Raw genomic sequence first — 22,097 nt, 5'->3', positions numbered from 1 at the left:
CGAAACTGTTAACCGGGTTCGTAACTGAAACATCAATACCAGAGCCGCTATTCGTAATGGGGAAGAAATATGGAGATTATCGCGTTAGCTATCGCAATTGGTATCGTTATTTATACAGCTCTGCAATTATATTTACAAGCCAGAGGTATCCAGCCGATTTATCATCGCCATAAAGCTTGGCGAAGTCGACAGTTTCATCGACACCGAATCGATTGAAAATTCTAACATTTCGAATAAAAATCGACGTAATGAAATCGTTACACGGAAGTTAAATTTGAATCTCCCGAGAACACGATTCTAAACTATCGAGACGAAATTCGTAAAATTGTCAGAGACACGAGGTTCGTGGGTTTCATAGTTGAAAAGTTTATGGAAGTTTTGTTCTATTTTCCGGTTTTCTCGATCATCGTAGCATTTGTTGTTTGCAAAAGATGTCGTGAATCGAAACAAATGTTTGCGGGTAGGAAACAAACGTTCTTTTGTTCAGTTAAAAAGAAAACTTAAATCGGTCACATAGGGCCTATTTCCAAGTAGAATGTAATTGCGCAAAATTTTATTTACAATTGATCGAAACGTCAGAATATTTCTAAAATCGTTTTGTCGGTAGTTGTTCGTTGCAAGAAATAAACATTTTATTCTTCTGTTTCCTCGAATAACAAAATTTTTATAACGTTTTCAGTCTTTGTATCGCGGTTCTTGGCGAATATTAACAGAATTAACCTATACGTATTTATAAAAAGAAAAAACACAAAGGAATAGGTATCGACGTAAATGTTTACATAGAATCGATAGGGAAATGTCACGGTAATTATCGAGTTAACGATCGTATAAAATCGTGTAAAAAATAAGTTACGAATTACAATGTTATAATTAATAGTAACGATACCGACGAATGCTCTCGTGCGGTTGAAATAAATACGTAGTTATTGTTCGTAAAATTACACGAAGGACACTTATATGGAAGAAAAAGGAAAAGAAAATTTTTTTAATAAACAGTTTCCTTCTAAGAAACATAAAAATAAATACTCGAGAGTAACGTTACAACTATAAACACAGTAAATTTACGAAGAAGGTGTTACCGATTCGTACGAATTGACATTTTTTGTTCTTTTTATAAATACGTATAAAAGTTGTTAATTTCCACGACGCAAAGGTCGAAAATGTCGAAGAAAATATATCTCTCGAGAAAACTGAAAACTATAAATAGTTTATTTTATTCGAGTTAGAGAAATCATTTCGCAAACGACCATCCCGACGAAACTTCGATAAACGATCGAAGGTAGTCTGGAAGTCGTTTCGATTCGTCGCGCGAGCAATGCGCGAGCAACGCGCGAGCAACGCGCGAGCAACGCGCAACGATGTAGGTAGATACCTCGCGTTGCTGTTCAGCGATTCGCAGTGGTTATTTGGTCGTTCGGGACTCGGCGCTAATCGATGCACGCGGAATGAAAACGTTCGCGCGAGCCAATGCGTTCGAGCAGTTCCTCGTTCGAGCAAATTCACGTCGACGGTTCCGAGAAGCCGTGTTCGCGGAACGCTTTTAAAATAAACAGGATTCGTAGAATTAAAGCGCACGACGCCGAAAGTGACGAAATTGCAGCGAACGGAGAAATGATCGGAACCCGATCATCGGAGCCGTGGATCTTCGTTACACGACCTTCCCCCTGCACTCGGTGCACATCAAGATGCAAATGCGAACGAGTTTACATGCGAGCGTTCGCTCGAGTTCGAGGTCGCATGAATAAAACGACGAGGCGAACGCGGAAGGCTGAGAAATTGATAGATCGCACACCGGGTATCCGTACGAAAATTTCGAGGATACTTACCTACCGTTCGCAGCAAAATACCGACTCGAAACAATTTCGAATAACTACCGTTGCACGAACACTCGAGCAGCGTCTTTCCTCGTATCGACCTCGCGCGGGAAGGAAATATCTCGCGCTCCGAAACGACTCGAAATTGAGAATCCGGGTGAAAAGAAATCGAATCGTTGTAATTAGTATTCGGTGATCGTGGAGATCAAATCGAGCGAAACGCACGATTAACGATATTGATTGATTCGACGAAGGGCGTGAAAATATATTCGTACGAACACACGAGAATTCGTTGTTTCACTGTCGATGCGAAAATATTGCTACGTTGCTTTGTAAAATGACACCTTAGCGCGTCAGAGATTGTACAATATCCGAAAAGAAAATATTTATCGGTAACGAAATCATTGTACCTCTCTCGTCTGAGTGTATCTGTTATTTGTTTCGTTGGAACTCTGATCATCGATCTCTTTCACGAATGTTTATCGCAAAGATATTTCCAACGTACATAGTTAGTTACCTACTTTGATTTGCGATTTAATTGATTTTTTTTTTCCACGCGTAACAAAATTACACTCTCTCTTTCGCTCTATCCCCCATCGATCATCGTCTCCCAAAGAGCGTCTTGTTTACTCTTTTCTTGTTTACTCCCGGTTCTTAAAGCGGCAACGTTTTACGCCTCTCGCGCTGTTAACACTCTTAACGCTTACACGGGAAGGGGAATAATGGCTCCTCAATTTTACGACGACGCGTATAAACGTAACAATTATTCTACGCTTCGATCTTTAGTTTGATTCTCTGCGGAAAACATGGAACGAAATGTTCTTTCTCGCGTATTCTATTTATTTCGTTCTTGTAGTAATTTAATATTGCTTTTGGCAGAATACTCGAAAGAAAGTAAAACCAGAAGCCATATTTTTTTTTTTACTTGTAAATATCGGAATCGTCACGGTGATTACGATTTATTGTATTTTTTGTCGATGTACTCAGCGCCGTTGACTTTTGTCAATTATTTTCATATTTCTTATACTAGGTTGTTCGATAAGTTTTGTCGTTCGATAAAACTTATTGGATAGTATAGTATTAGGTTGCTCGATAAATTTTATCGAACAAAATATTACATCGTCGTGGAAGGAGATAGTGATTATAGCGTTTATCTGTGGAAAAATGAACCACAAATTGTGCACCGAACGTGATCATAATTAAGTACGATTAATCGAAAGAACGGTTCGTGCATTGAAGTCTCTACGCGATTCACGAATTTTGAAAATCGATTTTCTTGGAAACCGAGAACCATCTTATTCTACAAGTTTTGTATAATTTTTCGCACAAAACGATATTTTTCTCGAAGAAATTACTTGTAATCTAATTAGAACGACTTTCATTTCACTCGTACGTATTATTACAAGACACGTTATATAATACAAAGATACGGCAGAACTTCGATAAACGTTACCTCGTTCGTTACATCGAAAACAAAAGCAATTCGTTGGCGATAGACCGATAATTATACGAGGGGTAGAGTATGAACCATAGCAATGATATAATATGTGAACGAAACTCCTTATTGTATCGGTTACTTCGATATTTGCACGATGATATAACATGCGAACGAAACTCCTTATTGTATCGGTTACCTCGATATTTGCACGAACACTTTCTATTACAGAGGGACGATGATACGGTAGAAATTCGATAAATGCAATTTTGTTCGTTCTGTCGCTTTCGCAAGTATGTAGAACGAGTAACTTTACAACGAGTAACATTTGAAACAAAAGCAGTTCGATGATAAGAGACCAACGATTGTACGAGAGGTTAAGTATGAACGGTTATACCACAATGACGATATATTCCACAAGTGGGATTTTGTCTTACTAGATCGGTTACCTTGATAATTGTACAAATTCCGATACCTGCAAGAACGATCAGTTTTATTTTCTCGCAATTATCAAGGTTCTACCGTACTCGAATTAGATAAATTAATACGTAACTGAAAGAAATATTCGATAAGTTTTGTCGTTCGATAGTATAAGAATGCAATAAATCGTAGTCAACGTGACGATTCGGATATTTAGAAGTAAAAAACAAATATGGCTACTCGTTTTATTTTTTTTCAAGTATTCTGCCAAAAACAGTATCAAATTACTATGAGAAGAAAATAAATAAAATACGCGAGATATAGACACACGGTTCAAAAAATAAGGGTTATCCTATATAGATTTCAAAGTGTCTCGAAGAACGTATTGAAAAGTCGGTTCGTTGCGATTTGGCGAATTTTTAAAAATCGAATGCTCGAACGGTAAAACTTTTAAACTCATTCGATCCGTTGTATCGTAACGAGAGAGAAAAAAAGTGGAAAACTCACTGATGGAGATACCAGAAATGAAACAAAGCGCGAGGGTGGTTCGAAGTTTCAATGTGTATTCGCGGCTCGTTTAATTCACCGAATCGCGTTGTCGGAATACAAGGAAAGGGAAGACCGAATTCTTCGAGATACTCGAGGGCAAAAGGGTTGTTAAAAGTTTAAAGGCGGCTCGAAAAAGACGTTGAAAAATCGGCTCTTGAAATGCTCGAGAAAGGAACTTTCGATCCGTTCGATTCACTGTGCTCGCAATATCGGAACAAAAGAAAAGAAGAGAGCTCCTCGTTGGTAGTGATATTAAGGCATTCGAAGAAAGATGGTGTGCAAAAATTACAAGATGGTTTGAAAAATTGATCCATCTCGAGTTATTGGTTCTCGAGATACTCTACAAGAATTATTTTTCACTCGTTCGATCCTCTGAATCGCAATCTCGGAGTGGACGAAAACAGAAAACTTCTCGTAGAGTTATCAAGATACTCCGAAGAACGAGGACGGTTAAAAATTCCAAGATGGCTCGAAAAATCGGTCGGTTCTTTGAAAACTCGAGAAGAAGCACTTTCTACTCGTTCTATCCTCTGAATTGCAATCTCGAAGTAGACGAAAACAGAAAACTTCTCGTAGAGTTATCAAGATACTCCGAAGAACGAGGACGGTTAAGAATTCCAAAATGGCTCGAAAAATCGGTTCTTGGAAAACTCGAGAAGAAGCACTTTCTACTCGTGCTATCCTCTGAATCGCAATCTCGGTATAGACGAAAACAGAAAACTCTTCGTTGGTAGAGATACGTGTTAAGGGATTCCGAGAGACGAGGGTAGTTAAAAATTCCACGAGGGTTCTAAGGCTCCGTGTGTCCGAAAGACGAGGGTGGTTAAAAAATGTCAAGATGTTGCGAAAAATCGTTCGGTTCTCGAGACACTCGAGACGTTTTTATTGGCTCGATTCGCTGAATCCAGATTTCCGAACGCGAGGAGAAAGGTCCATCGCGGAAAGAGGGTGGCGAGTGATCGGTAGGTGTCCCTCGAAACGCGTCGTGGGATCGGTTGGTCGCGAACGATCGTTTCTCGAAGACCCGACGAAAGAACACTCGGTCTCGATCCACTGTATCGCGACGATGGCACGGATTAAGAATAAAACGACGCGAGACGAGGCAGATCCGAGATACACCGCGTCTGGTGGAAAGTACGAGGTAAAGTCGATTCACCGCGGATCGAATAAGCGAATAGTTGTCGCGGCTTCGTTGACGGTGGCACCAGCGGTGAAAAAATTAGACTCGAACGCCGCGTCGCCGAGATCGGTTTCCAGCGAGTACAAGGAGTCGCGTCGTTCGCGTCGTTCGCGTCGTTCGCGTCGTTCGCGAGGGTGGCAGAAGAACCGCGTTCGAACGGTTCTCGGAAAGTTGTTGATCCCTCTTTCTCTTTCGCGCTTATCTGTCCCTCCTGCTTTATCTCCGAGACGTCTCATGCCGTGGCTCGCGGTGAGAAACGTTCTAGGCTCTTCGACGCGATATGCGGCATGCATATAAATTGATACCCATAACCATAACTTATTCGACATATGTACCCAACCCAGTACTGGGAACTCCGGGCGTCCGATAAAAACCGGCATAAATTAAATTGCGTTATTACGTTATACGACGCCCGGCGAGTCTTAATTTATCGATTGCCATTGCCCGCCCCGTACCCCCACCCCGTTTTAATCTTCGCTCGTTCCTTTTCTCTCGTCGTTGAAGTTCACTTGTCGCGCTGCTTGCACCGCGGCATTGTCTGTTACACGCACGGGAGCCGAGCCGGACTGAATCGGCGAATAATCGTTTCGAGAAAAAAATTGATTTGAATGTAATCGGCCGCTGCATCTGATCGCGGCGACCATCCGGTGGCTCCCGATGATTTTATCAGGGATACCAAGGACATCGCGAGCCGGCTTAATTAGACGAAAGTTGGATAAAATTTCAGCAACCGTGCGCGGCCAACACGAGAGTTTCTCGACTGTACGAAACAATTCGAGGAATACACGATAGAACGAGGAAAATAATCGACTCAGTTTGTTAGAAGGAATAGATTCCACGGGGTGTAATAATCGATTCGTCGAAGGAAATGATCAAATTTTTTTTCTTTTTCTTTTTTTTTTTTGATAAAATACCGCGTTTTAATCTATCGGAATAAATATTGGAAATATTCGATTCGATTCGTAACAAGGATACGATCCTAATTAAGAAAAAGAAACATTCTCTACTCGACGCTTCTATACCGCTTCTAAAAGTCGCTAAACATAGCGGTTCTACTGGCTACGAAAGGAAATGCATCAGTGAATAAGATTTTTATTACTTTTTGCTAAAATTTCGAAACTTTATAATAAACGGTCATTTTTTATTTTACACGGTGGGTATATGGGTATACGGGTTTGGATCGACGCGTGTATTGGTCGAATGCTGTTGAACGTCAATTTACGAGGAAAGTTTATCGTTAACGCGCGGTTTTCTCGCGATACAACGATCGAACCCGATGACCGGAGCGAAGAGAATTCATTCGAAAGATGAGAAGAGAGTTCGCCCTTATTTTCGAAATGAGAATTTTAAACGGTTCACCAGAACTCGTTTTCGCGATCTTGAATAGAACGTCGAAATCCAAGGAAACGGATCGATTCCAGGGAGATTCGACGAGTTCATTTTTCTCGATACTATTTTTCGCTAAATTGAATCTTTCTCGGTACCATCGACGAACAATCGTGCGAATTTTTGAGTTCTTGGTAAAAAAAAACATGTTGACCGAATCTGCGATCTTCCAGATTACAAAGTCATCGACGTCTAGGACAGGATGCTATTGCTTTCATTTTTAGAGCTTGTTTGTTCTTGACCTTTTTACGTTCGACTATGGGGAATTCTCGTCGTCAACGAGACGCATTTTCAATGCTAATTTATCGACGTAGAGACTGATACCGAGTCACGCGTTTAGCAATATTTTGTCTCTTCGAAAACGATACCGAAGACGAGTTTTGCAACACCAATTCGTCAATATTTGCACGACGTTCGAATCGACCATACCCCTAAATTCTTTAATCCAAAATTTTGCTTAGAGATTCAATCTTGCTTTCAAAAATATGCCGCTCAATGTAATTAGAGGATGTCGCGTTCGAAAAATGAAGTAAACGATAAAAATCATTCGAGTGAATTGGGGATCCTCTAATTGGGGAGTTCTTAAAATTTTTCTCGATCCGCGAGAAACCGTTCGAAAGATTTCAAATCTTTTTGAACGCGCGGTATAGTTTGGGAAAACGTAAAAAGGAAAATTGAAAGAAATTTAAGAAACGCTTCGCTTCGTCGTACAAACTCGGGATTGTGATCAATGCGAGTGTCAAAAACTTTAAAGAATCAAAATTCAAGGGAACGTTTTTCGTCTATTTACGTAACAATAGATCGATCGATAAATAAATTTCACCGTGTCGTATGTTTGTGTACGAAACTTTCGATGACCCGTTCTCCGTTTACGTTTCGAATCTGGTCGTATTTTGAAAATACATGGAAAAAACACTTACGCAAACGATGGTCAACAGCTGGAATATTACAATATCAAATTTTCCATAGACGCCCAAACATTCGACATCGTTCTCTTTTTACGTTTCGTGTCTCGTACATAAAAAGAAACACTCGAAGAGAAGATTTATGCAAACGATAGTCAACCACTGGAATATTGCATGAAATTTTCCATAGAGGTCGTTTGCTTTTCACTTTTCGAGCCTAATGTACCAAAAGCACCTCCCGTTGAAGAAAATTTACGCGAATGGACAACCGGCTGGTACATCGTATCATGAAATTGTCAAAGCTGAACGAAATCCGCGTTGCTCGAATCGCGGAAGAAAGGAATGTCCGCGTCGTTTCGAACGGTGCCTGGAAATATTAATTGCTCGCATAATTAGTCCACATGATCTTTCCATTTGTCAGCGGGTTCGCGTACATCCCTAAAAAGTATCGTCCGATTTATGGGCCCGCCCCGGGCCAATCCTTTCGGTACGTACATCTGGACGAATGGACTCGCGGCGCGGCCTATATATTATACAAAGTTTCCCCATGCGCCATCTCTGTTCCTCCAAATCGTGTGGATACCCGAACGGTGAAGACGAGTCAATATCTCTCCCCACGTGAAGCCGCAGGCAGGTAAAAATGTCTCAACTTGGGTGCCCTGGCTCGTCCTGGCTGCTCCTTTTGCTCCTTTCTTCCCAGGACCTCCTTCTCTCCCTATCTATCTATCTTCCGCCGAGGGCGGCTCCTTCACGGGCCAGACAAGAAGAAGGGAAGACCGGGCCAAGAAGAAGAGGAACATGCCAGAACGAGATGGATGGACCGTTCGTTCTTTCTGCGCTGAATAAAAGTGGCGAATGCGGCGAGCACGGTTCCTACGCTCGTAGTTAGACTAATGATTAGGCCCGACGTGTGCGACGGCGCTGTTGAGTTTCGGTTCCTCTTCGTGGTTCCATTTCTCGATACGTCCCGGTCGCTCGCGCGTCGGACTTTTAACTCTTTCCAAGCGAAATCGTCCTGCGGGCCGTCTTCCTGGAAACCTTGGTCCGTTCGCGCGGATTTTTGGAAAATTTCGGCCAACGTTTCGCGAGCGGATAACGTTCTTTGTCCTTTCGTCCTCTCGACAAAGGGGAACTCCAAGTATACGGTGAACCACCGGTTGAACGCTTTTCGACGTTTTCGAGTTGAAGTATTTGTTACGCGACCGAAATGTAGTGTTCGAGAAACGAGCGAATCGGAGAAAGGGGAGCGAGGTGGTTGAACACGAGTGGAAAATAAAGAAGAGAAATTTGGGAAATTTGTAACGTTCGTTGGCGATGGAACCCAAAGCGAGGAGAGTAAAATCGAATACGGATAAAATGTTGATGAAACGACGAAAAAAGGGCCGATGTTTGCGGGAAAGACGAAAAGATTCTCTTTCGATCGAATTGTCCCTTTTAATTTAATTCCCGAATATTACGTTTTAAGCGCGCAATAAACTTTTCTTTGGGAAATCGAATCGAGAACGTTCGTAACAAATGCTTCGGCTGACCGGCAATTTACGAAAGTTTATTATCGATACGAGCGATAATTCTTTCGATATTTGCGAGTTGAGTTTTTAGCCCGTAGGTGGTAAATTTATCGCCTCCTGGTAGTTTACTTTTTTTCATAATACATTTTCCGTGTTGTTAACGTTACCAACATTGTTGAATTTCTGTACTTTACTCTCCAAAAACATTCCACCTTTGTACTTTATCCTTTTCGTACTCGCGAACCTATATTCTTATTCGCTTTTGCCATCGGTCTTGCTCTCTTCGTTCCCTGTTCTCGCACGTTTTCTTCTTTTCTAACTTGTACACTTTTCTCGTTATCATATTTGTACGAGGATTATTTCGACTCGTATCGATCGTATCGTGTACAACGCGAATTATCGATAAAAATATGTTTTCTACGCAAATACTTTACGTTCGCGTTCATCGACAGTTCGAAACACATCGCGTTTTAACTTGGTCGCTGGGAACGATTGGAATTTGACTAAAAACGATTCGAATTTATCTCGAATATTTTCGTAGCAATTATTTCGATACGATTATACGAGCAAAATATTTAAAACAAATCGATGGTCCAAGTACGTAATAGTTTTGCTCGAAATTATTAGCACCTAAAAAGTAGTAACAAAAAATTAGTTTCTATTTAACTAACGCCACCTAAATCCTATACACAGATTCTTTTATGGATCGTATAAAAGTCGTAAATTCAAGAAATGCCGTCTTAGTTCCTCGAGGGACAGTTAAAATTTATGTTCGCGGGAACAGTTATTTTCAGTCATTTCTCAATGGATTTCGTTACAAATTGATTTATCATTTTGGATTGATTCGACCGCATTGTTTTCATTTACGGCGTTGCACCATGCAGAAAACCAAAACACGCTTAGTACAATTTTAGCGATTCAATAACTTTGAAACTCTTATAGGACAACTTCTGCTTGAACAAAAGTTATTTCAACTCGACAATTTTTTTTCTTTTCGTTCCTCGAAATATGCAAGGTAACTTGCACAATTGTTCGATTTCGTCGAGCATCGCGGTCAAGTTGAGTTAATTGTTTCGTACGATCCTCCTCGGGCGTAATCAACGTTGCAAACTCGAAGAAAAAATTATAATCGAAATCAAAACTTACGTAAACGCGAACAAATAGTTGGTGAAAATTTCAAAATGTACCAAAAATTCGAAGGAAAGCACGATAAAATAAAATCGTTGCAACGAACGAATAGACATTTAACTATTCGAGCAAACGTTGCGAATAAATCGCTGCACGTTGGTTTTGTTCGTCGTATTTTATTCGAATAAAATTTTGCCCGTCTCCGTGGATAGGACGGTTAAATTTTTATTCGTTCGTTTCGAAATATTTCGTTGTACGATCCGAACACCGATCTTTATCGAACGTACAACGATAAAGATAAAAATTGTTTACGATTCAATGGTCGATTGAAATTTTTAGCCAAGTAAAAATTGTGCACGTTTCGAGTGTTTCGTTGTTCGAATGAAATTTCGTTCGCTTTGCAGGTGGTTAATTGAGTCGTGACAAAGTGTCGAGTCGTGAGCTACGAAAGGGAACGAGCGAAACGAAATTGATACTCGTGTGTACCGAAAGGAGGAATCTATATATTTCGAGGATTGTCCGTAAACGTTACACGAGACGAATACCAATAGGAAACGTCTCGAGAAAAAGGGTGAGATCGAATCTCGCGTGTTCGATCATCGATCGCGACGAACAACCGAGCTGCACGACGGAGACACACGCACTCACACGCCCGCGAACATTCGAGACGGAGATGTACCATTAACCCTTTGCACTCGTTAATTTTTCTTTTCCACCAACAACTTCTCGATTAATTTACAAAATGGATAAAAAAGGAGAGTCTCTAGAAAATGTATCGCACGTATTGCAACGGTGTAGAGTGCGCGACGAATATATTCTTCATTTGTATCGATCGGTAAGGTGGTTGTGTAACGTCGAGTCTGACTCGACATTGGAGTCGGTGTAAGAAATGCGATGTCGAGCCACACTCGACGTAGGAGTGGTAAGGGTTAGGGGAACGGAGAGAGGAATTCCCACGCTCGACGTTCCAATCGTCGAAAATGATCATCTGGCCGTTGTTTTACTTAGAACTAATAATCGAGCGGCGGTCACGGCCGAAAGATGTCGAACGGAGAACGGGGGAATCGGACTCGTCGTCGATCGGGCCGTGAAACGGTGGATCTACGCCGAGAGGAACAGCTCGACGGATATTTCCAGGAAAATATCGCAAGAACGAGCGGGAGCGTTCTATGAGAAAAGAGGAGCCCCCGTGGTCCGTTCCCTCTATCTCTTTCCCTCTCTTTCTCTCTCTGCTAGTCTCTCCGTCTCGTTCTCTCTTTCTCTTGGCAAGTTCTCGCGTGCACGTTACGCGGAGGAAGAGAATTTGTAGGTGTATAAGAGAGGACTGTCGGAGGAGGACCGAGGACGTAGAGAAGTAGAAGGCTGGTGGGGTAAAAAACAAAAGTCCAGTCGGTCGTGGAGCGGTCCAGGATGGTCCCAAGCTATTCGGGACCACCCCGAGAGCCGAGGGGTCCAACTCGGCTCGCGGCAATCAGGTGCCGTTGGAATGCGACCGTCCGAGAGAAAAACAAAACAAATTTTTATGCTCTCGTCCCCACCCGTCCCTCCTTTCGGCTCTGGTTCGCTTTACTCCTCGTTCTAGTCCCCCACCTCGTGGCCGGCCTCCTCGGGAGAGGCATTAGGCATTACTTAAGGGGCCACGGTCCACCGTGGAGGAAGGGTACCTACTGCTGCTTCCCTTTGCTCACGAAGGCGCTCGCTTTGGCGGCAGAAAAAAGGACGATTTCACGCTGCGAATTGTCCACGGCTCGTTCTGGGGGCCTCTCATTTACGAGGGTAACGATTCCCTTATCGATCTCGTGCCGGAACGAGGATAGCCGGTTATCGGTGTCGGCTACAGGCTGCTGGCCCCGTGCACTCCGCTTTCGCTCTCCGTCCACCGTCGATCCTCTCCCTAACGGTGGATGAGTTTCGAACGAGGATTAAGATACGAGTGGAACGAGCGAGCGAGCGAGCTCCGTTGTCTCGGGGGGAAAATTGATTTGCTGCCGTCTCGAGCGATGGAATTACCACCGCTCGCCGCGGTCCAACGGGCCAGAACGGTTCGAGATTTTCAAAAAATCGATTTTTCATCCATTTTTTTCCCCCCGTCTCGAACGGTGGTTCCGAGTCTTGAGAATGAAATGTGAAAGGTGCCAGTCTTTAAAAGAATCTATTTTTGGAGGTACGAAGAGCGTAACAGATTCGTACACATGCGTGCCGAAACGTCTTGGCCCACGCATAACAGCCCGTTTGGAAACTTTAAACTCGTTTTTCTCGAAACCATGTTTTCAGAAACGGTGTGCCGAGATACCTCGAGATCGAGCCAACCGATTCCTTTGAAATTTTGCGGATATCCTCGCCGTAAAATTTCTCGGGGAATGACGTGGCAATTTTTTTTTAATTTCAACTATTCCGGAAAATATGAATAAACAAACCTACAAGTTTTTCGTTCAAATTCGACTTCTCAAATACAAATAACCGCAACATGAACAATTTTCGTAAAAATCGAATCGTTCGAACGTCAATCCCTCGAGAATATATTACAGTTGCTAGCATTTTTTGAATTCTCCTCCACCTCGTCCCGATTGGCTGAAATCCTGCACACCGATACGACCTATGGAAAAATAATCATTGAAAGCAATGACGTCACAAATGCAAACCAGGATCATTTTGTAAAGAATCACCGCTGCTTTTTATACTTCATATTGTTGTAAATTGAACGACAAAAATTCATATCGACCGAATGTTTACTTTCGCGTCGATTTGTAATATGTATTACTTTTCAACGCATCGAACCCCTTTAAGGGGTCATCGCAACGCGTGGATTTTTCCAAAGAGTTCCCTCGACTCTGACCAATTTTCATCGAACGAGTGGACGTTGCACGGTTCGGAATTCGTTGTTTTTCGAAATGTCCGCGGGGGTTTGGACCGTGCGCGTAAAAGGTACGCCGGGGAGAGAACAAATAGCATTCCTGTGCCGCGTGTATCGATGCGAGGACACACGGGCACGTGTATCGCGTTGTCCATATTTTGTCATTGTCGCGATGCGTTCGACGAAACGAAGATAAAAACTTCCTTCTCCTTTCTTTCTATTTAATCAATATTTTTCGCGTTCGAATCTCTTAGAATATCGTTCGTACGTGGTAAAAATATGAGTTCCTTTCTTCCGGAATCGATTCTGTATCATTATCGTGCACGAATTTGGAAAATATCTAAATGAATTTTTGCGCACTAAAATACACATTTCGATAAAATGCGTTCATTTGTCGCGATTTTTCCGTCAAATTTGTAGATACATTCCAGAGATTATAATATACCGCGAGAAATCAATGCAGGGTTCTAAGTTCGTATACGAAGTGTTCCAGGAGGAATGCGAATAACTTTACCACGTGTGTACCGTGGTTTTTCATCGATTTGTTTTTCATTTGTTAATTTCGAAAAATAGTTTCCACGTTTATCGAAACAGAGGAATAGTTTTTATTTTTCACGTGTTACTTATCTTCCTTTACTCGTACAGGGTGTTGTTCAAAATGACGATCGAAATTCTTCCCGTAAACGTAAGCCTGTTCGAAGTTCTAACGATCGTTGTCAATTCGTGTTGCTTCGCTTAGCATTTTGCGCGATATCGGAATAAATTGAACAGGATTTATCGCGAAAATGAATCGAGCGAAATCCATAACGTATGCAATCTTTTCGATTCGGTACGAAGTACCAGATATTCGGGTAAAGTTATTCGACGTCCTTGTAGGACACCCTATATAAATGGTAGGACGTGGGAAACGCGTGTATTCAAATTGATATACGCGGCGCCTTGGACTCGCATAGGTGCGTATCCGATTGGATACACACGCCGTTCGACGTGTTAAGGAGGTATTCTACCCAGTCCTGTCGTAAATTATGTTACAAGTATCGGGGCTATTGTAAACAAGATAAGGGGCATTATCATTTTTCAAATTTTTTAAATAACGGTATTACCGAAAATGGCCACCCTTTGGGAGCGACGTGGACCGTAAACTTCGTAGCCAATTGGCTATCGCAATGACCATGATTTCCAAGGTTAGTTCGAAACTCCAAATAACCTCGTCTACCCAAGTTTTAAAGAGAAATCTAGTAAACCGTGTTTCGCAGCTTTGACCACACTTTGTAACAAAAGAGGTTCGAACATGAGCCGTCAAAGAGCCAAACTTCTCTCGAGTTGTTTTTGTTTTTTTTAAGCCAGTTTCCCTAAGACATTTTTTTATCCACTGGGAATTTCTTCGAGTTGGTGAAATCAAGTCTCGAAGGTTTTGATGTTTTTTTTTTTAATGCAACTTTTCTTGCAACTTTTTCGCCACAGAATGATAGAGCACTAAGAGCTGAACATTTTTCACGCGAAAAGTTTTGCTCTATTTCGCGCTATTACGAAGTTGTATTTGAAAAATCGAAGAGAAAGTGACACTGTAAAGGCTGATTTCAGCCGATTTCAAACGACTCGAGAGCTTGCAACGACTTTCATTTTCTTTGTAACCTCGTAATCGCGCGATGTGCAATCTATATTTTCTTACAAAAAATGTTCAGTTTTTAGTACTCTATCGTTCAACTGTGAGAAAAGTCCCCCAAGAAAGTTCTATTAAAAAAATGAAGAAATGTTCAATTCTCAGGTCTTGATTTTATCCTCTCGAGGACATTTTTTGTCGACAAAAATAATTATGATGCATGCGACCCACTATGCTTTACGTGCACACAAACTTTCATTAAAATCATATTTGTACGTTAGGGGAATTTCCTTATAATGTACGAATCCATTTTTCGATCCATTGTATGCATATCGACAACAGTGACGATAAGATGTTTCGAGTTTTAAACCCGAATTTTACGCTTTCAAAGAGCACCAGTTTCTCAAACGTTCACTTCGCTTATTTATCGTGATATATAATATAGCCGTACTTGTATAAATTTGTAAAAATTTTCGATCGGTCGACTCGTGTAACTAGAAAGGGTCCGATCGACTTTCGAAACACGGTATGAGCGACGACCTCTATCTCAAAATTCCGTTTACGAGTGGTTGAAACACGAACACTCGAATATCCGTACGAAATTTCAACGGTGTGTGTATTCGGTAGTTTTTTTTTTTTTATTTGATTCGTAAACATCACCTCGAAAGTAACCGTCTGGAACGGAATATCCCCTCAACGCTTTGACTGCTGTGTCATGCATATGTGTGTCATTTTTGAATGTACGACCGATGGATGTCCAAAAGTATAGTCTCTGTAAAAATTTTCTGCAAATTGAAGAAAATAAAGATACCGCGTTAAAAATTTAAACGGTGAAAAGAACCTAGAATAACGCTCAAGGAAAGATTTATAAAATCACTATGAAATCACTCTGACAGTCAACCTGTCAAAGGGTGTAGTAGAAACCGAACTTTTTAGCTTCGAATGAAACTTCGAGTGACATTTCGAGGGACGTACTCTTTGAAATAAGATCGCTCGTTACGCGCAACGAATCGTACATTTGAGTAGGTGTTTTATATTTTCTTTTATAAGCTTACGTGATTTATAGGAAACTTTTTATTTATTTTAGTTACCTTCCAGTTCAATTTTATACATAAATTGTGTCAATTGTCTCCGTTGGATATTAATAACTTTATCACGAATTATTCAAAATGTGTGTGTCTCTTCTAAAGAAATCCATGTTTGACAACCGTCCATGGTAGATTTTGAAACACGTTCGATTCTCCTCTTTGAAGATGTTGCGAATATTTAATATTTATTTGTACATATCAACGGGATGAATTCTATGCGATAATTAGTAGAAAAATAACACTCACGAGAGTAACCGCCACTCTTAAATGTTCTACATCGCGTGGAATTTCTATCCGTAGAATTTAGGAAATAAAAAATAGTCGCGGAGAGCCAAATCGAATACCACGAATAGAGGAGCGTTACGACACCTCTCAAAGTCAAAAAGTCGGGCACACCGATGATTCAGTTTTTTGCTGCATCGTAATACTATATCTCGACCAGCGTCAAAATAGTATCGATAATTAATGACACCTGCTTCGTATCGAAATCGTAACGTTGCAGGCGATGTTTCATCGGAAAAAGTACCACGCTGTTTCAAAAAATTGCACGACCTAGTATACCGTTTCTACTAAACAAATTTTGCGTTTCTTTGGAACAAATAGTATACATTATTTATTGTAGAATATTTGAAGAATTGTGTTTCTGGACTATTCCAACGAATTATTTTATAACCGAATAATTTTGTATTTTTTGTCTGTTCTTGAAACATGAATATGTTTGAATATATTTTGTTTCAAAAAATGGCACGACCTATACCGTTTGTACTAAACAAATTTTGCGTTTCTTTGGAACAAATAATATACATTATTTATTGTAGAATATTTGAAGAATTACGTTTCTGGACTAATCCAAAAAAATTATTTTCTAACCGAATAATTTCGTATTTTCTTTCTGTTCTTGAAGCATGAATATGTTTGAATATATTTTGTTTCAAAAAATGGCACGACCTATACCGTTTGCACTAAACAAATTTTGCGTTTCTTTGGAACAAATAGTATACATTATTTATTGTAGAATATTTGAAAAATTGCGTTTCTGGACTAATCCAAAAAAAATTATTTTCTAACCGAATAATTTCGTATTTTCTTCTTGAAGCATGAATATGTTTGAATATATTTTGTTTCGAAAAATGGCACGACCTATACCGTTTGCACTAAACAAATTTTGCGTTTCTTTGGAACAAATAGTATACATTATTTATTGTAGAATATTTGAAAAATTGCGTTTCTGGACTAATCCAAAAAAAATTATTTTCTAACCGAATAATTTCGTATTTTCTTCTTGAAGCATGAATATGTTTGAATATGTTTTGTTTCGAAAAATTGCACGACCTATACCGTTTGCACTAAACAAATTTTGCGTTTCTTTGGAACAAATAGTATACATTATTTATTGTAGAATATTTGAAAAATTGCGTTTCTGGACTAATCCAAAAAAAATTATTTTCTAACCGAATAATTTCGTATTTTCTTCTTGAAGCATGAATATGTTTGAATATGTTTTGTTTCGAAAAATTGCACGACCGATATCGTTCGTAGCACACAAATTTTCAGTACTTTTGGGACAAAGCTTGCACACTATTTCGAACGTTTGGAGAATCGCGTTCCTGGATTATTCGAAAAAATTATTTTGTGACCGAATAATTTCGTATTTCCTATCTATTTTTAAAAGTGCTATACCGAAGAACGACACTCGGAATCGATAGTCCGAAAGAGGAACGGTTGTCGAGGAATTCAGGCAATGTCTAGATAGACAATTAGAAGAAGAAAGTTTGGGTTCGTGGTCAGAAATTTATCTTAAACGAACAGGTTACTCGGTTTATCGAGATTACGGACGTTTTACCTCTTCAACCGACCATACGTATTCTAAATTTCTACTTTTCGGCCAGAGATAACGAGTAGCGGCTATTTACCCGAAACAGGACGATGATTGCTCCTCGACGAGGCAATTGCGAATAATTTCGTCGTTTAACTTCCAACTAAATCAGATAGTAGAAATAAATCGACTCGGAGCTCAATTTTCGACCCATTTCCGTAGAGTTTTTATTTCGTTCGAAACATCGTTGAGAAATAATTCGTCGAATTGTACTCATCGTACTCGTCCTTCTTTTCACCACGAAAATGGTATACAGAATTCCATTCTATAATCGTGTTCGAATTAAAAACTTGTATATCCACTGTCCGCATAATTCGAACGATGTTAATGCATTTTCAAAAGTATGCAAAACACTCTTGCTTATGATTAATTCAACGTTATGGAGCAACGGTCGTAGACATCTTCGACGCGGCACCATTATTTATAATCTCGCGTTTTCTAAGACACAATCGCGCTTGCGACAAAGGCAGAAGAAGAAGAAAAAAAGAAAAAAAAAAAAGAAAAAATAAGAAACGATACACGTGGAAAGGCACGAGACGAATAAACTATCGCGATCTCGCGTCTCGGATCCGATATCCGTTTCCCCGGAACGATTACCATCGTGAACGCGATTCTCGTAAGAATTCCGTACTTTCAGCTGGACGAGTAACAGCGAACGGTTATCGTCGGATGGCACAGAACAGTCCCATAAAACCTAACTGGACGATTTATTCGTTCCTCTTCCACTGTTCGTACTTACGGTCCTCTTAAGCCGCGCGTTATAGCCTCGCGCTATCACAGAAGAGCATCGGTCGCGATAAAAAAAAAAAAAAAAAAAAAAAGAAAAGTTTCCCTTTTAAATGCTCCGTTCGAAGCGTAATCGCGTCAGCTTTATGAAAGTACGGTCGTGGCTATACCTTGAGCTCGGGCTCGGTCGAACGTTCACGAAAGTTCTACCTTCCGCCGTCGAGCGAACGATAACGAGTAGCAACAATTTACTCCGGGTGAAGAGGCTAATTGCCGTTCGACAATCCCCGTCGTAAAGCCACGTCGCGTTTCGTCCCGTTCGCCTTTAGCCGCTTAATGAGACGGTTTTTCTCGATCCCCAGATCATCATGTTCCTGGAGTGAGGCACGAGCGCGGTAAAAGGCTCTGGTTCGACGTCTCCGAGATACCACCCGGGGAACACATAATCGGTGCGGAGCTGAGGCTCTATCGTAGAATGGACGCGAAGAATCGAAGAAACCGTGGATCGTACATGATCACGGCCTACCGTGTCCTGAAAACCGAAGACGGGTGAGTGTCGAAACAGAATTTATTCGTTCGCGCCGCAATTAACGTTTAACCCTGTTAAGCTCGTCGGATACTTTGGATCGTCGCTGTACAGTGAACGGTACGGAGCAATTTTCGATCATTCTTGGACGATACTCCGCAACGAAACAGATCGGATACGCGGAACAAACTTGTCGCGACTCTTCTTCTTTTTTACGAAAAAAAAAAAAAAAAAAAATGTCTTCGAGACAGGGTTGGGACCGTTCGAATGACCTTTAAATGCACACGGTTGCACAACTGCAACATATTTATTTTTCGTTTACACAATACGTTATTAGCTACGGGCGACGTCTTTCACGCCTACGTGTTTGCATTTTTACGACACACTTTTGTCAATTTCAATTTCATACCCAGCCGATTCTTTTTTCAATTTTACACGCTACTTTTTTTTACTAAGCTGTACACTTAAGGGGTAATGGTGGAATGTTTTGATAGGTATTCGAACATTATCGTTCGAATAAGAGAACATTCGCATATTTGTACTGTTCGAATAACCCGGATACTTGCGGTGTATTTAAATGTTTCATCTTGGCATCGGTCACTCGTACGGTGTATTATCGCAACGAGTGAAATTGACGATTATTTGAAGACGATCGATAATTTGCACGCGTACAAACGTATACAAACGTATACAAATGAAACGGCTTGTTCGCGCAACGCGTCTCGTATTAGCGTAAATTGTTCTCGTACTTCTTCCGCGGAAATGAGTATTTTCTACGGGTGGAATCGCAACGATCGCAAAAAGAAGCTGTAGACGCATCGATTATTCTTTTTACTGAAATATTAATGTTGGATATTGATATCCTGAATGAAAATCAAATTCAAAACAGAACGACGAACTTTAAAAACTCGATCCATAGTTCGCATCGCGCTACGAACTGGTTCGACCAGTGCACAAAATATTCGAATACCCGAGTACTCGTATTACGTTTGCCGAATATTCGAATCCCGAAGCTTTGCATTGATAATTATCGAGCGATAATTATCGATAATTATTACGTTCCGATGCAATCGGACGATGTTTGGAGAAACGATTTAACACGTTTCACGAATTTACCAATATCGTTGACTGAAAAATTGCTGGAAATGTTCTAACGATTTGCTTACAGTCGGTCACCGAAGTCTGCGCACAGCTTACAAATTGCAAAGTAAAAGATATTTTGAGAGAAATAGTATTTATTAAACTCGTTTGTAAAAACAAAAGACAAAGTACTGTGTCACGAAAACGTATCATACTTTTAAAGTATCTCACGATCGTTCCTATCGTTGTGCATACGAATCGATGGTTCGTTGGTCCTTCGCTGTGAATTAAATAATCTTGTAACAGGATCCTTCGTTTGGTTTTTTCATACCATATGTAAATTTGTACGATCGGTTGTACGTAACGAGTGTACCGATTTTCGAAACAATACTTTCAACGGTTTATTAATTACGGAACCAAATGGGTCTTTAGTCATCGAGTCCCCGTTGAATTATTCTCACTGACTCGATACAACTTTGGTCCAAGATTTTGAAAGTCTATGTTCTCGGAAATGACACCGCGCAGGAAAAACATTTACCTTACAATTTTAACGTATTTTCGAACGAGAGGAACCGTGTCCTCTTTCATCGAATCACACGTTACATCATATCCCGTGTAAATCGTTATTTTTTTACACGATAAGTAATTTCGTGAAATAATTCTACAATTTAGCATCTCGTTTGTTTATTTATTTTATTAAACGCTTCGAGGATAGAAATTGTATTTACGGTCGTCGAGTGTTTACTGTCCGTACCCTCGAATTTGGTCGATACCACTGTAACTTCCTTGAGCGTACCTTGCTCGCGGTTTGTTCAAAACTTGGATAACGTAACATACGAACGTATTATGGAAAAATAATTTCGTAAGGAGTCAAGGTATTACGAAGTCGAGAGTTAAAATACTCGTCGGATGTAATTTCTTGAGTAGTTTATGCGCCGACGAGATACAAATATAAATATAAAATATAGAAAAATAGAATTTGTCATTCGTAGGATTGAAACGATATTGAAGAGAAATTTGTAAAATTTTCTTTGTAAATTCAAAAATCGTCGTCGTTACTTATCGAGAATACGGTTCTCGAAAATTTAAAAGAATATCGTTACGACGAACGAGCTAGAAAGATTAATACCGTTTCAACAAATAATGATCGAAAAATACGAATCGTTGCGATTTTTTATTTATTCTACATTTACAACAAAATCGATAGAAACGTACGATACGTACTAAATGTATTATACTGTAAAAATACACGAGAAGAAGAAATAAAGAAGCGTATCGTTTGATTTTGTAATGTAGTCGACGTAGTCCCGAATGTTATGTTACATCATAGTTTCGATATCTTACAAGTACGAGTAACGTAGTCCTGTTTTGTGGGAAAAATAATCAGCAAATTGATTAAAATTAATCAATTTTGAAACACAATTACGTTACTATTGTAGTGATACATTTCCAATTATTTTCGATACCAACGAAAAAGTAATCTCTCCAACTTGGGTAACACGTTCGGCGAAAACAGAGCGAAATACTAACGTAATTATTATTGTACGACACAAATGTTACGTACGCGTTACTCGTGGACAAAATTCTTCTTACTAGTCGAGTATCGTTTCCGACGTACTTCGTAAACCGAAATCGATTTTTTCCATCGTCCAATATCCGCTTTGTTCGTAGGTGGCGAAGCGGTTCTTCATTCTCCGGCAAGTTTGCGATGATTTCTACCCCTTAATGTCGTTGTCGTGTCGGCAATTAGGAGGTCCCGGTTCCCGGAAAAGTTTTTCAGGTATTGGTTCTACCTGCATCGAGTCTCGAACTGCCATTTCGAAGCGAGCAAGGGCGGTCGATAGTTTTCGAGGTGACCTTTAACTGCTGCGCAGCGAAGTAGACGACCGATGAAGCGAGCATAGTGGAAAAACGGTACTCTTTCTCTCCATCTTTGTCCGTTTTCGACGAAGCTGGCTTCCCGGGTGGGTGGCTAGACCAATTTCGGTGTTCCTTCGGGCAGAGTCCGTGGTTTTTGAC

General features: G+C 40.4%; 1 protein-coding gene across 1 annotated transcript in view; it reads left to right on the top strand.

Moving 5' to 3' along the window:
* Gbb (glass bottom boat) overlaps positions 1-22,097 on the top strand; it is a 71,583-nt gene that overhangs the window by 12,526 nt on the left and 36,960 nt on the right. The window contains exon 2 of the mRNA XM_076321333.1: positions 18,835-19,021. Within this exon, the coding sequence (XP_076177448.1) occupies positions 18,835-19,021 (187 nt within the window). The remainder of the gene's footprint in view (positions 1-18,834; positions 19,022-22,097) is intronic.

Source organism: Ptiloglossa arizonensis, chromosome 10, assembly GCF_051014685.1.
Source record: "Ptiloglossa arizonensis isolate GNS036 chromosome 10, iyPtiAriz1_principal, whole genome shotgun sequence".
Lineage (NCBI taxonomy): Eukaryota > Metazoa > Arthropoda > Insecta > Hymenoptera > Colletidae > Ptiloglossa > Ptiloglossa arizonensis.
This window is presented reverse-complemented; position numbering and strand designations above follow the sequence as displayed.